This window comes from Setaria italica, chromosome VI (assembly GCF_000263155.2).
Source record: "Setaria italica strain Yugu1 chromosome VI, Setaria_italica_v2.0, whole genome shotgun sequence".
NCBI classification, from domain to species: domain Eukaryota; kingdom Viridiplantae; phylum Streptophyta; class Magnoliopsida; order Poales; family Poaceae; genus Setaria; species Setaria italica.
Window position 1 is genome coordinate 2,657,725 of NC_028455.1, and position 13,042 is coordinate 2,670,766.

The window sequence follows — 13,042 nt, forward strand, 5'->3', positions numbered from 1 at the left end:
ATCGAACCATACATAAATACCTCCCCTCCCAAGCCTACTATAAATAAATAAATCTTGTATCACCGTCTGTACGAAAATGTTGAAACAGGCAGCAGGGAGCAATCACGGTCTGTAGATTGTTGAATTAGTTGTACGAATTAGTGACTAAGAGGATCTGGACTACCAGTTGTACGAAATCCTTGTCAAACTTCTTCTAAATATGTTTTGGCCTCTTAACACTTGTTGACACGCTTTGCATACATGTCAACTAACGCATTCAACAGCACATCTATCACGAGCAAAAGCTGAAGATACAAATGCCGTGGTAACTAAATTTGGAACAATGCTTTCATGCTTCTTGTCAGGAAACAGTTTCCCATGTGTAGACCCTACAACCATGCATGGTGGTTCAAAGAACAATGCCAATATACCTGAGCTCAACAAACATGTGCTGAGCATCCTCTTCCTCCCTGCGCCTAATAACATACTTCTACAACAGGCTGCACCGAGGATTATTAGTGAAAGAGATGTAACTTAAGCCATGTTTGACCACTGATCCATGGATCCACCTCCATTATTGCGCAAATTGTTGAATGCGTAGCCATCTTGAGTTCTTTTTTGATGCTTATTTTATTCTGCGCGCTGCTTATTTTATTATTAAAAGTGATCGGTCTGCCGGTAGTCGGCAGCGATGGCTTTGCCGATCTCGTTCGTGTTGGGCATCCGTGCTACTTTGTGGGACGATGGGTATGGCAGAAAAGGTAAGAGTGCCAATTTGGTTTCATCCATGGCTATGAGCCTTCCTGTAGTGCTGGACTGCTGGTTGACTCAACTGGAAGGGGGCCGTATTTTTGTCCAGAATGCATTTGCAAAGGTGATCGCCTGACAAAAGTGCTGCTTCGAGCCAAGATTTGCCAAGCAAATTACCATGTAATTTGTTCATAAATCATAATGTAGCAATCCATGCATATCTGTCATCCCTGGACGCCTCGATCAATGAACATTGCCACACACCTCTCGGATATCTGAATCTGCATGACAGGAGCCCTCGGGCACTGACGCGAGCTCCGGCGCACTGCCGCCTGATCATGCTGGCCAGCTTAACCAGCCTCTCCTCCATCCGCACGGTAGCGTCCTCCACCAGGGCAGCAAGCCAGCAAGGGCAAGGTCCTCGGGCGCCCGGACGTGGCCGCACTCCAGCGACGAGTCCGTCTCGCGGGCCAGCCCCAGCGCGCCGGCGACGCGGCCTGCCTCCGCAGCGCCGCCATGAATACCTCCTCGCCCGGCCGCTGCGACAGAACTAACACGGCCCGCCGGATGTCCTCCGCTTCCTCCGCGATGATCTCCGCCTCCCGCCGGGCTATGAGCTCGATGTTCTCCACCTAGTCCCCACACTCTGGAGGGTTGGCCTCGACGTCCTGCAGCACCCCCACCAGAAACCGTAGGGCCCTAAAATCATTCTCGAGACCTTGATCGTCATTAGCACCGTTCTCCAACAGATCCTGTCATTAGGACCGCCATGGTATCTACCATTGTGCTTGGGTTTAGTAGTTTCGTAATCGATGTATTGATAGGAGAGCCAGGAGGGACGGCATATGTTTGGGGTAGCAGCATATCTAATCAGAGTCATCTACGTTCACGCGTTCATACCGGATCGGAGACGCGACGGGAAAGTCGGATCAAACTTGGTTGAAGTCGAGGTGGGGTCCACACGTCAATAATTGAAGTTGGACCAAATCAAAAAATTTGGGCAGAAGTCGAGGTGGTTAGAACTCGCCATGATGGCTTGCCCTCAGAAAAATAATGATATAATTTTTTGTACATAGACAAAAATAAATTAATATGGAAAATTGTCGGATTAGGCCACATTGTTGCGTTAAAGTTTCTTTTAGAAAAATACATGGTTTCTGGCAGCACTCCACTCCAAAAAACAGTTCCACTTCACTAGCTCCACAAAATTGCCTGCCAAACATGTTCAGCTCCACAAACTCCAGCTCCAGAAAAAACGTGAAGCTAGGGGTCAGATCCACATTTTTCCTGGAGTACCTTAGGGGTGCTCCAAAAACATCAATTTTAGACTTCCTCGTGGAGTTGGGGGTTATTTACCCATCTTTGCCACTCGTTACACGACACCTAATTTTCCCTTTCCGCTCATTATCTCCGTTTCCTCCCTCTAGCCATCCCTTACCAGCACCGCGCCATCCTCGCCAATCGACGCTGCGCTGCCCACGTGGCCCTCGCCTAACGGAGCTGCGCTAGTGCGCTACCGACGCCATCGTCACCCTCCGGAGCTGCACCATCCTCACCCTCCTCAGCCGCGGCCACGCTGCCCCTGCTCGCCGAACCTTGCCGCCCCTGCCCGCGTCGGTCGCATGGCCCCTGCTCGTCGGACCTCGCCGCCCTCACCCATTGGGGCCGCGGGGTTGCGCCCTCTTGCTGGCCGGAGCTGCGCCGCCATTATTGCCGCCGGAGAGGACGAGGCGGCGGTGCTGCTTGCCTTTAGGTGGGCGTTGGTGGTGGACGACCCGCGTGGCGCACTCATCGGCTAAGCCCACGCGAACTCCATTGCGACGCTATGCTTGTGGGCCGGCATCTCGTGCGCGTCGCCGCCCGACAGCCGTGTCGTCACCCTCAACCTCAACGGCATGGCACCCACCTGCTAGCTCTGGCCCGACGCTCCCCGCGGCTGGCTGCTGCTAGCCGGCCGCAGGGGCGCCAGGGCTGCAGGCACTGCCGACGCTGCTGTTGCTGGCCGACCACGGGGCGCCGGGCTGCAACATATCTAGAGAGGACAGCGGCGGTGGCGGGGACAAGGCGCTGCCCTTGGCGTGGAGCTCAGGATCTGAAAAAGAGAAAGGGGCGAAGAGGAAGGGAGAACATAGAAGAGGTTGACACATGGATCCATTTACAAAGGGTAAAATAGACTATTCACAACAAGTCTTCATGTTTGTGGAGCTACGGCACTGCGATCGGCCAAACACATACAACAACTCTAGTATTTTTGTGGAGTTGGTGGAGTGGAGCTTAGGTGGAGTAGAGTTGGTGGAGTGGAGTTATAAAATTTTTAGTGGAGTGTTGCCAAACACCCGAGTATGAATCCAAATCTGAGAACAATCGTGACACGAAAGAGAAAGGAAGGAATTGTTATTTGAACGTTCTATAATAAAATATTAAAATATAATTAAAAGAAAATAAAAGGAAAAAGGAGCGGTCAACCGTGGAGCCCTTCGTTCGGTCGTTCCTAGCATCGGGTCCATCGCGTGGACTCGGCCTTTTCTTCACGTGGACTCTAATAGTCACGTCGTGTCTCTAAAATAATGGAAACCTATAACTTCTACAAGCTTATTTTTATTTTAGCATAACTTCTAGTATTTAAGATCCGTGCTATAGCATATTGATAGGATGGTTAAGAACCATACATAAATACCTCATCTCCCAAGCCTACTATAAATAAATATCTAACCTCGTTAGCTATTCGAAATGTTGTATCACGGTCCGTAGATTGTTGAATTAGTTGTACGAAAATGTTGAAACAGGCAGCAGCCAGTCGGACTACCAATCATGCCTGTGGCCTACCAGTATTTGTATAAAGAATCTGCGCATATGCTGGCAGTCCGTGAGATAGGAGAGAGCATGAGAGAGATGACAGGATGTGGATGGAGGTCCGGCAAACGTTGGAGAAGATGCGGCGCTAATCTACTGAGACCCCACAGCTCGAAATTGCTACAGAGATGTCCTTGTGACGTGGCACTATGGACACCGTGGGTTGGGACTGCTACGCGGCAGTGCAGCTGGTCAGTCTTCGTCTCTTGGAGGCTAGCGACGCGGCACGGTCACCGAACTTTCGTCCAACTGGATGGTCGTCAACAAGCTGAAGTTGGAAGAAGACCTCATTGACTTGGTGACTTGGCAATTAGAGACTTGCGAGACTGAATCGGTATTTTAAATAGCCTTGTTATTACTCGCTGCATCAAGGAGCACAGAGCCAAGCTATGCGGACAGCCATGGAGCACCATTGCTCCATCCTACTCGTGGCCTCCCTCCTCCTTGCATCTCCAGCATGGACATCGGCCTCCACGGGAAGTGACGACACCGACGCCGACCACCGTGCGCTCATGCAGTTCCGGTCCCTCATCACGGACGACCCATCCGGGGCCTTGGCATCATGGGGCGGCGGCAACATGACCGCGCCGGCGCCGTGCGGGTGGCACGGCGTCACGTGCGGGGTGCGCGGGCGCCGCCGCGGCCGCGTGACAGCGCTGGACCTCCGCGGGCTCGACCTAGCCAGCTCCGGCACCGCGGCTCCTTCATCCCTCTCGAGCCTCACCTACCTCCGGCGACTCGACCTCTCCGGGAACCGCCTCGGCGGCGGCGTGCCCTCCCCATTGCCACCCTCCCTCGAGCGCCTCAATCTCAGCCACAACGCGCTGCAGGGGCCGGTGCCCGCGGCGCTGGGGTCACTGCACCGCCTCCAGGTGCTCTATCTCAGCTACAACAACCTCACCGGAGCAATCCCTGCCTCCCTTGGCAACCTCACCTCCCTCACCTCCCTCAGCCTCACCAGCAACAACCTCGCCGGCGCCATCCCTGGCGCTCTCGGCAACCTCAAAGCTCTCACCGGCCTCTTCCTTCACTACAACATGCTCCAAGGATCCATACCTTCCGCCGTGTTTAACATCTCCTCTCTCCAGAAACTTGACGTGCAGATGAACAACCTCACCGGGACTCTGCCCCCGAACGCCGGTGGCAGGCTGCCCAGACTCACGTGGTTCGTCGTTAACAACAACCGGCTACACGGTGCCATCCCGCCGTCGCTCTGCAACGCCTCCAAGCTGGAGTTGGCACAGATGTATGACAATTCCTTCTCCGGAGTCATACCGGACTGCCTTGGAACTCACCTCAAGAACTTGTGGGCACTGACACTGGACGGCAACCAGCTGGAAGCAAATGTTGATGCTGACTGGGGATTCATGGATAGTCTGACCAACTGCAGCAATCTGAAGATCATTAGCCTGGTTGAAAACAAGCTGGGAGGTGTGCTTCCTGGCTCGATCGCAAACCTTTCGACGAGCATGGAGTACTTGGGCATAAGTATCAACATGGTAAGTGGCCAAATACCTCAGGAAATCGGCAACCTTGTCAACTTGAACGCCATTGATATGGATCTCAATAAGCTTACTGGTATTATCCCTACCTCAATTGGCAAACTTAACAAGCTGAACAGGCTTGACTTGTCCGCCAACAAGCTATCAGGGCAAATTCCACCAACAATTGGCAATCTCACCGTGCTCACCGAATTATCCCTTTTGGACAACATGCTCACGGGTCCCATTCCTTCCAGTCTTGGAAGTTGCCCTTTGCAGACGCTGAACCTGGGGCACAATCGCCTTGCTGGTCCAATACCAAAAGAAGTTCTCCTCATATCCACACTTTCCGACTACGCGACTTTCCACGAGAACATGCTAACTGGATCGTTGCCATCGGAAGTTGGTCACCTGAAAAATCTTGTGGCCCTTGATGTATCTGGAAATAGGTTAACCGGGGAAATCCCCAACTCTCTTGGCGATTGCCAAATCTTACAGTATTGCATTATGAAAGGGAACATGTTTCAAGGGAAAATTCCGGAGTCATTGGGACAACTGAAGGCCCTCTTGGCTCTTGATCTTTCAAGAAACAACTTGTCCGGTCATATTCCAGACTTCTTGGGTGACATGAAAGGTCTTGAACAACTGAATATCTCCTTCAACAACTTTGATGGAGAAGTCCCAAAGCAAGGAATATTTCTTAACGCCAGCGCATTTTCAGTTGAGGGAAACTCAGGCCTCTGTGGAGGTATTGCTCAGCTGAAATTGCCACCTTGCTCAGATAATGGCAGTACTAGCAACAATAAGCGATCACACAAACTTGTCATGATAGTCTCCACAGCCACTGCCTTTCTAGGAATCTCCTTGCTCCTTGCACTATGTGCATTATGTCATCAAAGAAGGAAGTTGATAAAGGCAGAACATGCCTTACCACTCATCAATGATCAGTATGCAAGGGTTTCATATGTCAACTTGATGAATGCAACAAATAGTTTTGCTTCTGAAAACCTCATAGGCATCGGAAGCTTCGGCTCTGTTTACAAGGGAACAATGATAAGCCATGACCAAGAAGTTGTTGTCGCTGTGAAGGTGCTCAACCTTCAGCAGCGAGGGGCGTCACAAAGTTTCATTGCAGAATGTGAGACTCTCAGATGTGCTCGACATCGGAACCTTGTGAAAATCTTGACGGTGTGTTCAAGTATTGATTCCGGTGGCCTTGATTTCAAAGCTATTGTATTTGATTTCCTACCAAATGGAAATCTAGACCAGTGGCTACACCACCGTCTCAGGGAACATGGCACCCATAGTAGGATTGATCTTGTCCAACGGATAGACATTGCCATTCATGTCGCTTCTGCACTCGAATATCTTCACCACTATAAACCAACCCCGATAGTTCATTGTGATCTCAAGCCAAGCAATATTCTCCTTGACAATGACATGGTTGCCCATGTTGGTGATTTTGGGCTCGCAAGATTTGTGCATCAAGACCAGATTAACCCCTCAGATATATCAAGTGGTTGGGCCACAAGAAGGGGAACCATTGGATATGCTCCTCCAGGTCAGGTTCTAACAAGTACACTGCATTTTACTTTCATGATTGGTTGAAAATTGAAATCCACAAGCAAGTAAAATGCATTGCTCCGTTTTCTATCATTTAACATTGTACCTGTAGCATTGCTGATAGTCTTCTTTTAATTGCTGAATATGTGTGTTCCAAACAGAGTATGGACTGGGTAACAGAGTCTCAATCCATGGTGACATGTACAGCTTCGGAGTACTATTGTTGGAAATTTTCACAGGAAAAAGACCAACAGATAGCGACTTCGTGCAAGACCTCAACCTTCATAGGTACGTGCAAATAGCACTGCAAGATCAGCAAGTCACCAGTGTGGTAGACCAACAGTTACTGCCAGTACAAGATCCGGAACTCGAAGGGAGAACAAGCAGCTCCAGTAGCACCAGAGAAATTACAGTTGCCTGTGTTACTTCAATTCTGCAGATCGGAATTCTGTGCTCGAAGGAACTTCCAACAGACCGCTTGCTGATTGGTGATGCCTTGAGAGAGCTTCACAGAATCAAAGACAATTATAACCAGTTGCACTTATTAAGTACATAGAACTTTCTGAAACACAGGATTTCCATATCCCGAACCATTTTACAGTATTCCGTGATCAGAACAGATACCAGGTCCTTGACTGCACTCAACCTAGTGTTGGGCTTTTTACTTTTAAAAAGACATGAAAGCATAAGATTGACGTTGCATACACAATGGATGCCAGTATTGCATCCACCTGCACATCAGGGTCTAGAGTACATTGTTAGATTATCTTAATATATGATGTGGCCCATGTAATTAAAGAGAATGATTTTCATATGAAAAGATCGCAGTGTGTGTTTACTCCAATTATTCAGAGATATGTTGTTTTGCTATCTACATAATACATACCCATAAGGCAACTTTTTGCATCCAACTTCTACTCTGGCATTATGCAGTTATGCCTGTCATCATGCAATCTGCAGAAATAGATGAATGGTATAAATGGAGGGAAAACAGAGGTAAAGCTCTTGTTCCAAACCTGCTGAAGTTCTCATCAGTCACCAATAATAAACTGTTCAGCAACAAAAACATGCATGATGCATTGTTACATTTTTAAAAGAAATGATGCATCATTATGGATTCTACTGCCTGCTGGCATGTTTAACCAATACTACATTTTCTGCTTCACCAATTCACTTTGTTCTTCTCATGAACTTTTGAGCAAGATCTTTGAGCGCTTGCCTCGAGTTAAGCACAACTTGATCCTCACTATCAGGAAGATCATCGATAGCACCCGCTGCCAGTTTTGCATGTTCAGCAGCAAGAGACCTCGTCCTCTTGATTCCCTGACTTTTTGAAAGGTATTTGAGGGCCTACAAGGGTAAAATTGAGCAGTTCTGAGACCACACTAGACAATTTATGAGCATTTCACAACCCAAATAGTTGGATTATATTACTGGAAACAAAGAAAAGTACATTTTCCTTTCAAAAAAAATACACTTGCAATACGAACCGTCTTAACATTTAAAGGGTCATCAAATCCCTGTTCAACAATCTCATGCAGTTCAGGGAATTCTTCCATCGCAAAAAGTATGGGAGCTGTCACAATTCCCTGTCCATACAGGGCATATATGATTCCTTACATGTCATTGATATCTTAAAAAGTAAAATACTACTGAGGAAATATTGAGTGAATAACTGTATTACTTGATGGATATCAGACAAGGAGGCTTTGCCTAGTGAAGCTGATGTGCCTGTGAAATCGAGGATGTCATCGATCAACTGATATGCTATGCCCTGGAAGAGAGAGTGTAGGTCATCTTAACAGTTCATGTGTCTAGCAAAAATAGGAACAGCTTCTGTGTAAGGAAAAATACAACACACCAAGTGTCTGCCATACTGATAGGCAAGAGCTTGTACTTCTGTTGTTTGCTCAGCAAGGACAGCAATAGCTTTGCAGCTGTTTGAAATCAATGCAGCTGTCTTGTAGTATGTCTTCTGCAAATAATAGTCCATGCTGTACAAGCATCCATGAACAGGTGTCACATTAAGTAAAATATTAGAAAGTGTTGATTGTCATGGCTTGATGAACTCATCTAGCATTCCTTTCTTTTCTTGAATCTGCTCGATCCAGAACAAGGTTATCCAAGTTTTTAGTAGATAGATTAGCAACAATGATCTATTTAATTGTGATTGGCATTATATTAAGTAGTGAACATTTTTCCTGGACTTTGATTTGATGATAGTTGATGAAAAGTAACGTCAGTACATATCCACTCTAAGCTAAACAGCTACTTGCACACATATGACAGCCCAAATAATGAAGAGTTAAATAATCAACTGAGCATAACAACACATTCTAAGGCACTAATCTGCTACCTCCACACTGACACCACATCATATCTCAAACTTATCAAAGTTTATGGGTGCTATCTTTCATTAGTAAAATCTCAAGCAATAGACAAGATGCAAGAAAATGATAAAATGAATTGGACATGTACCTGCAGCGCTGTGCTGGAGTTATTGACATCTGCATAAGCTCACCAGTAACAAGATTATTTACAGCAGTTGCTAGTAATGATACAACCTGCAGAATTAAAAATAATTTCGGTATCTTGACGTTATGAACATGCAAAAGATACAGACTGGAAAGGAACTCACATAATCTGATGTTGAAAGAAATGGGAGAAGATGCAGAGTGACATGGCAGCTCACATGCTAAAAACTAAAGTGATTTTGTTCTTTCAGTTGTATTTTTTTAGCCCCCACTCATAGTCTATTTTATCCTCGATAGCAATATTCCCAACAAAGTCAAACAAAGATGAAGGAAAATAATATAACTTGTTAGCCTTTACAAAGGAGAAACATCGCACCTCAGTATTGTCAAGAGACACAGCTGCAGAAAATGCCCTGAAAAGTAGGAAATCGCCAGCCAATACTGCAACCTGCAGGGTAGCATCAGATTTACTAACTGTTATAAGGTATTGTGAATATGACACAAGATATAGTTTGACTTGCATTTTGCCAAGTTTACAGCATGGCTTGGCGTTGCTTCCTTTTATTTCTTTTAAAAGAACATGGTCCATACTTACGAGATGAAGATGTGGAAAATAAACAGATACAACTATTATCATTATTCATTTTCAGAGGTATCAAACAGAAAAATGGGCTTACTTGCGCATTAAATAAGAAATTTTTTCTATTTTGGTCTCTAAGAACTACGGAAAAAAAAGGGCTAAACCAAAATACTTTAATTGAGCTACTGAACAGCAACTAATTGATGTCCACATGTTTATATGTCCATATTTAAGAATACAACTTTAAATTAAGATCCCTTGAATTTCCTTTTCCATTAAAATTTTATGATAAGAATGATTACTGAACTATTTGGCCCTAAATATACAAGTTAGCCATTGTAGAAAAAGTATATGATATTACTTTCTTCCCGACTTTGAAGTTCAATGAGTCCATGCCACGCCTAGTATCAGCATCGTCCAAAACGTCATCATGAATAAGGCTCCATATCTAAGATGCAAGGGAGAAGACAAGTCACTAAAACAAATATTTCTGAATGTTTCGGAAAGTGGAATGAAACAAGACGCTTAAGATGCGTACATGAATCATTTCAGTTATCTCAGCAAGATGCATATGCCTTGCTCGAGGCTTATTCTCTAAGCCATCAGCTATGTCCATGCTTATAGCTGAAGCCATCAATAGTAGAACCTGAAACATCAATAGTCAGGAGCTTACAATGATGAAACTGAACGAGTAAATTATATATACTTGTGTCTACTAAAAAAAGTACATATCTACGGTATGATGATAAGATACAAGAACACACTATGAAATCTGGTCTTACAGTAGGACAAGTTCTTTTCCCTTCAGCTCCAGCTCTGAAGAAGTATCCAGCTGCTGATGTCAGTTCAGGCACCTGTGGAGATAGCACATATATTGAGTTCCATACGCCAAATAGCTCATCCAAAAGCTTAAGCTATTGGGAAAAGGTGGGTGATGTAGTTTATAGTATTTCATGGTACAGAAAAAAAAAAGGGTGAAAGTATCATTATATAGTGTAATTCAAGCAAAGATTACAGTTAAATTATGCACCTCAGCAACCACCATTGAGCGCAATCGATCTGTCACTTCAGAGACTTCATCTTTAATCAGCACAAAGGGGTCTAGCTGCTCCTACTACACAGAAAAAGGAATGGTTTTGTTAGGAGAACAGAATTCTGGCACATGTGATTGCCTTACATGGTTGAGACAAGAGTGACATGACTATACAGTGACAATAACAACCCAGTTGTTTGCCTTACTATGCACTCAATAGACTCACCACCCTCTGATTAATGCTTAAATAGAATAAAATAATCTATGTAGCATCATGATAAAGGAGTCTGTATGACCATATCTACCTTAGCTGTTAGCCCTGCTTTTCTGGAAGAATGATCACTTGTGCAGTGAAAATAACATGAACTCCAAGTAAATCTGTCCCAATAGCACATATTCTGTGAAGCAAGAAGCCAAGAAGGTGGTGTCAAAGCATTACATAGTATTGTGAATTTAGGATACTGGAAACATTTGACTTGCGTGCATACATGTGGATTAAATTTGAATGGGCAGTTGAAATGCATTGTAAACACAACCAAACTTATGTTTGACTGCGGGATGTTAGAGCAGCATGTGAGTATGGATTCCACTTTTCTGGTAGCTGTGTTCTTGTAGCAAGTGGGCATGGATTTCCAGTTTTCCACTTCTCTGATAACCAATACATGTCAAAGCAACGAATATGTTTAGAGGCCTAAGTCTGCCAATATTCCTTCAAGCCTGAAAGAAATAATCTTTCTTGTAAACTGCATAATTGTTACAGGGAGGAAGTCAACGCACTGCTTTGGTGTAGTAGCAAAAGGGATGCGAGCTGCACAAAGGATATTAACAAGCTCTAACGTAGAATGATAATCCAACTGCTACGCTGACAAATCAGTGAAATCGAATGAACTAACCAAGAATTCATAATGAAATACATTTCCTCCTCATCATGCTAAAATGCTAATACCAAGAAAAGGGAACCATAGTTTTTAAGAGTAGAACATGGTGAAGTATCAGCGAATCTGCAAAGGCAGCATCTGCTACTGGAGCAGATAAACTAACCAATTCGCGTCGCGGTTCCAAACTATTGAACAACAGTTGTCAAGCTCCCATTTGCCACCAGCACTGCTGCAATGACCCTACATGCCTTTGCATTGTGTGCAGTTTTGCTCAAGCCTTATGGATGTTGTCACTATGGCACTAAAGCTGCGGTGTACATTTCAATCCACGACATAATGCAACTCTGCAAGGTGGAGATGCAAAATGCTTACATTAGCATTTTAGTAAGTATCTCCCACGAAACCGCAGATCCAGATTTGTTCTCCCTCTCAGTTATCGGACAGCAACGCATCGACGTGACAAAAAGAAACCTTTTGCAAAATTACAGAGGGGCAAAGAAAAAGTATCCCCAAATGAAGAACTCATAGATGCGGGATCCGTAAGTCTCACCGTTGGCATTCGGGGAGCGGAGGAAGCGGTGGAGGCTGAGCGCAGGAGCCCAGCGAGAAGAAGCCGTCCCGGCAGCATCATGGCCGGTCCCAATCGCCGGGGAGGCCGCCTGAGGCCTGGCCACCGCTGCCAGCGAGATGCGTTGACCAGAGCCAAATACCCCGGTCAGCAGCACTGCAGCAGCAGTGGTCTTTACTCTACTGATTTTTTGGAAATGACTATATTTCACAAAATGTATTTAAATCGAACTTTAGTTAAAATATATTTTAAGAAGTGAGTATTACTGCAGGAGAATATAACGGTGGTGCCAGCAGTCTATTTGAAATGGTATTGAAGGATACTGAATTTTATTTTTACAACAATGGTGCGTAATATATTGCAAAAAAATCTACATATTAATATCAATGTACACATTTTATTAAAAAAATAGATGAACACCCAAAAATAACCTGAGTACTATGTAGGCTCTAGTTGTTGAATTGAGTTGGATGGAATTGGAAAGATCATAAAACTTATCATGTGTTTTTTAATACTTATCATGACTGTCACACCCGGTTTTAAAGGTAAAATCGAATGCTACCTATATGTATGCCAGGATCAAATTTCATACATATAGTGACATCATAAGTAAATAACAGCAACAGTATCACGTGAAAAGATACAAATAAAGACTTACAAACCATCAGAGATATACACCTTAATTATGGAAACGGAAGCTCCAAACTTCACACGCAATCGACTGGGGGCTGCGTACGCCTAGGACTCAGCATCATCTTCACAACAACTTCATAGCAGCTTCTTCTTCTGAGCAACGTTGTTTATAGCAAGGGTGAGCACTTGTCGTACTCAGCAAGTGTGAGGAGAATATGAATGCAAGGGTTAATCAAGGAAAGGCTGACTG

General features: G+C 45.1%; 2 protein-coding genes across 6 annotated transcripts; one reads left to right on the forward strand and one right to left on the reverse strand.

The window, feature by feature from the left end:
* Positions 1–3,923: 3,923 nt before the first annotated feature.
* On the forward strand, positions 3,924–7,477 carry LOC101776392 (receptor kinase-like protein Xa21). Its single transcript, XM_004972600.4, has 2 exons — positions 3,924–6,624; positions 6,788–7,477. The coding sequence occupies exons 1-2, from the start codon at positions 3,972–3,974 to the stop codon at positions 7,180–7,182; spliced, it is 3,048 nt and encodes a 1,015-aa protein (XP_004972657.1). The 5' UTR covers positions 3,924–3,971; the 3' UTR covers positions 7,183–7,477.
* A 104-nt stretch (positions 7,478–7,581) lies between these two features.
* Positions 7,582–12,317, reverse strand: LOC101774905 (solanesyl-diphosphate synthase 1, mitochondrial). Of its 5 annotated transcripts, none has more exons than XM_022827588.1 (13): positions 12,142–12,317; positions 11,202–11,430; positions 11,019–11,111; positions 10,711–10,791; positions 10,463–10,534; positions 10,219–10,326; positions 10,042–10,128; positions 9,477–9,548; positions 9,105–9,190; positions 8,488–8,620; positions 8,311–8,400; positions 8,117–8,215; positions 7,582–7,976 (listed from the first exon to the last, which is right to left on the reverse strand). In XM_022827588.1, the coding sequence occupies exons 2-13, from the start codon at positions 11,337–11,339 to the stop codon at positions 7,797–7,799; spliced, it is 1,239 nt and encodes a 412-aa protein (XP_022683323.1). In that variant the 5' UTR covers positions 11,340–11,430; positions 12,142–12,317; the 3' UTR covers positions 7,582–7,796. The 5 variants fall into 5 exon arrangements, with proteins under 5 accessions (XP_022683323.1, XP_022683324.1, XP_022683322.1 ...); XM_022827589.1 differs by having other exon boundaries at positions 8,524–8,620; positions 11,202–11,456; XM_022827587.1 differs by having other exon boundaries at positions 11,202–11,456.
* Between the last annotated feature and the right edge of the window lie 725 nt (positions 12,318–13,042).

What these genes read in the sequence shown, in the direction of transcription:
- LOC101774905 (XM_022827588.1), bottom strand. Translation starts at nt 11,339, where the DNA reads ATGCCCACTTGCTACAAGAACACAGCTACCAGAAAAGTGGAATCCATA. An exon ending in ACTTCAAAGTCGGGAAGAAA is followed by an intron (nt 9,549 to 10,041) that starts GTAATATCATAT and finishes GCTACCCTGCAG; the next exon opens with GTTGCAGTATTGGCTGGCGA. An exon ending in TGTCTCTTGACAATACTGAG is followed by an intron (nt 9,191 to 9,476) that starts GTGCGATGTTTC and finishes TTAATTCTGCAG; the next exon opens with GTTGTATCATTACTAGCAAC.
- LOC101776392 (XM_004972600.4), top strand. Translation starts at nt 3,972, where the DNA reads ATGCGGACAGCCATGGAGCACCATTGCTCCATCCTACTCGTGGCCTCC. An exon ending in CATTGGATATGCTCCTCCAG is followed by an intron (nt 6,625 to 6,787) that starts GTCAGGTTCTAA and finishes TGTTCCAAACAG; the next exon opens with AGTATGGACTGGGTAACAGA.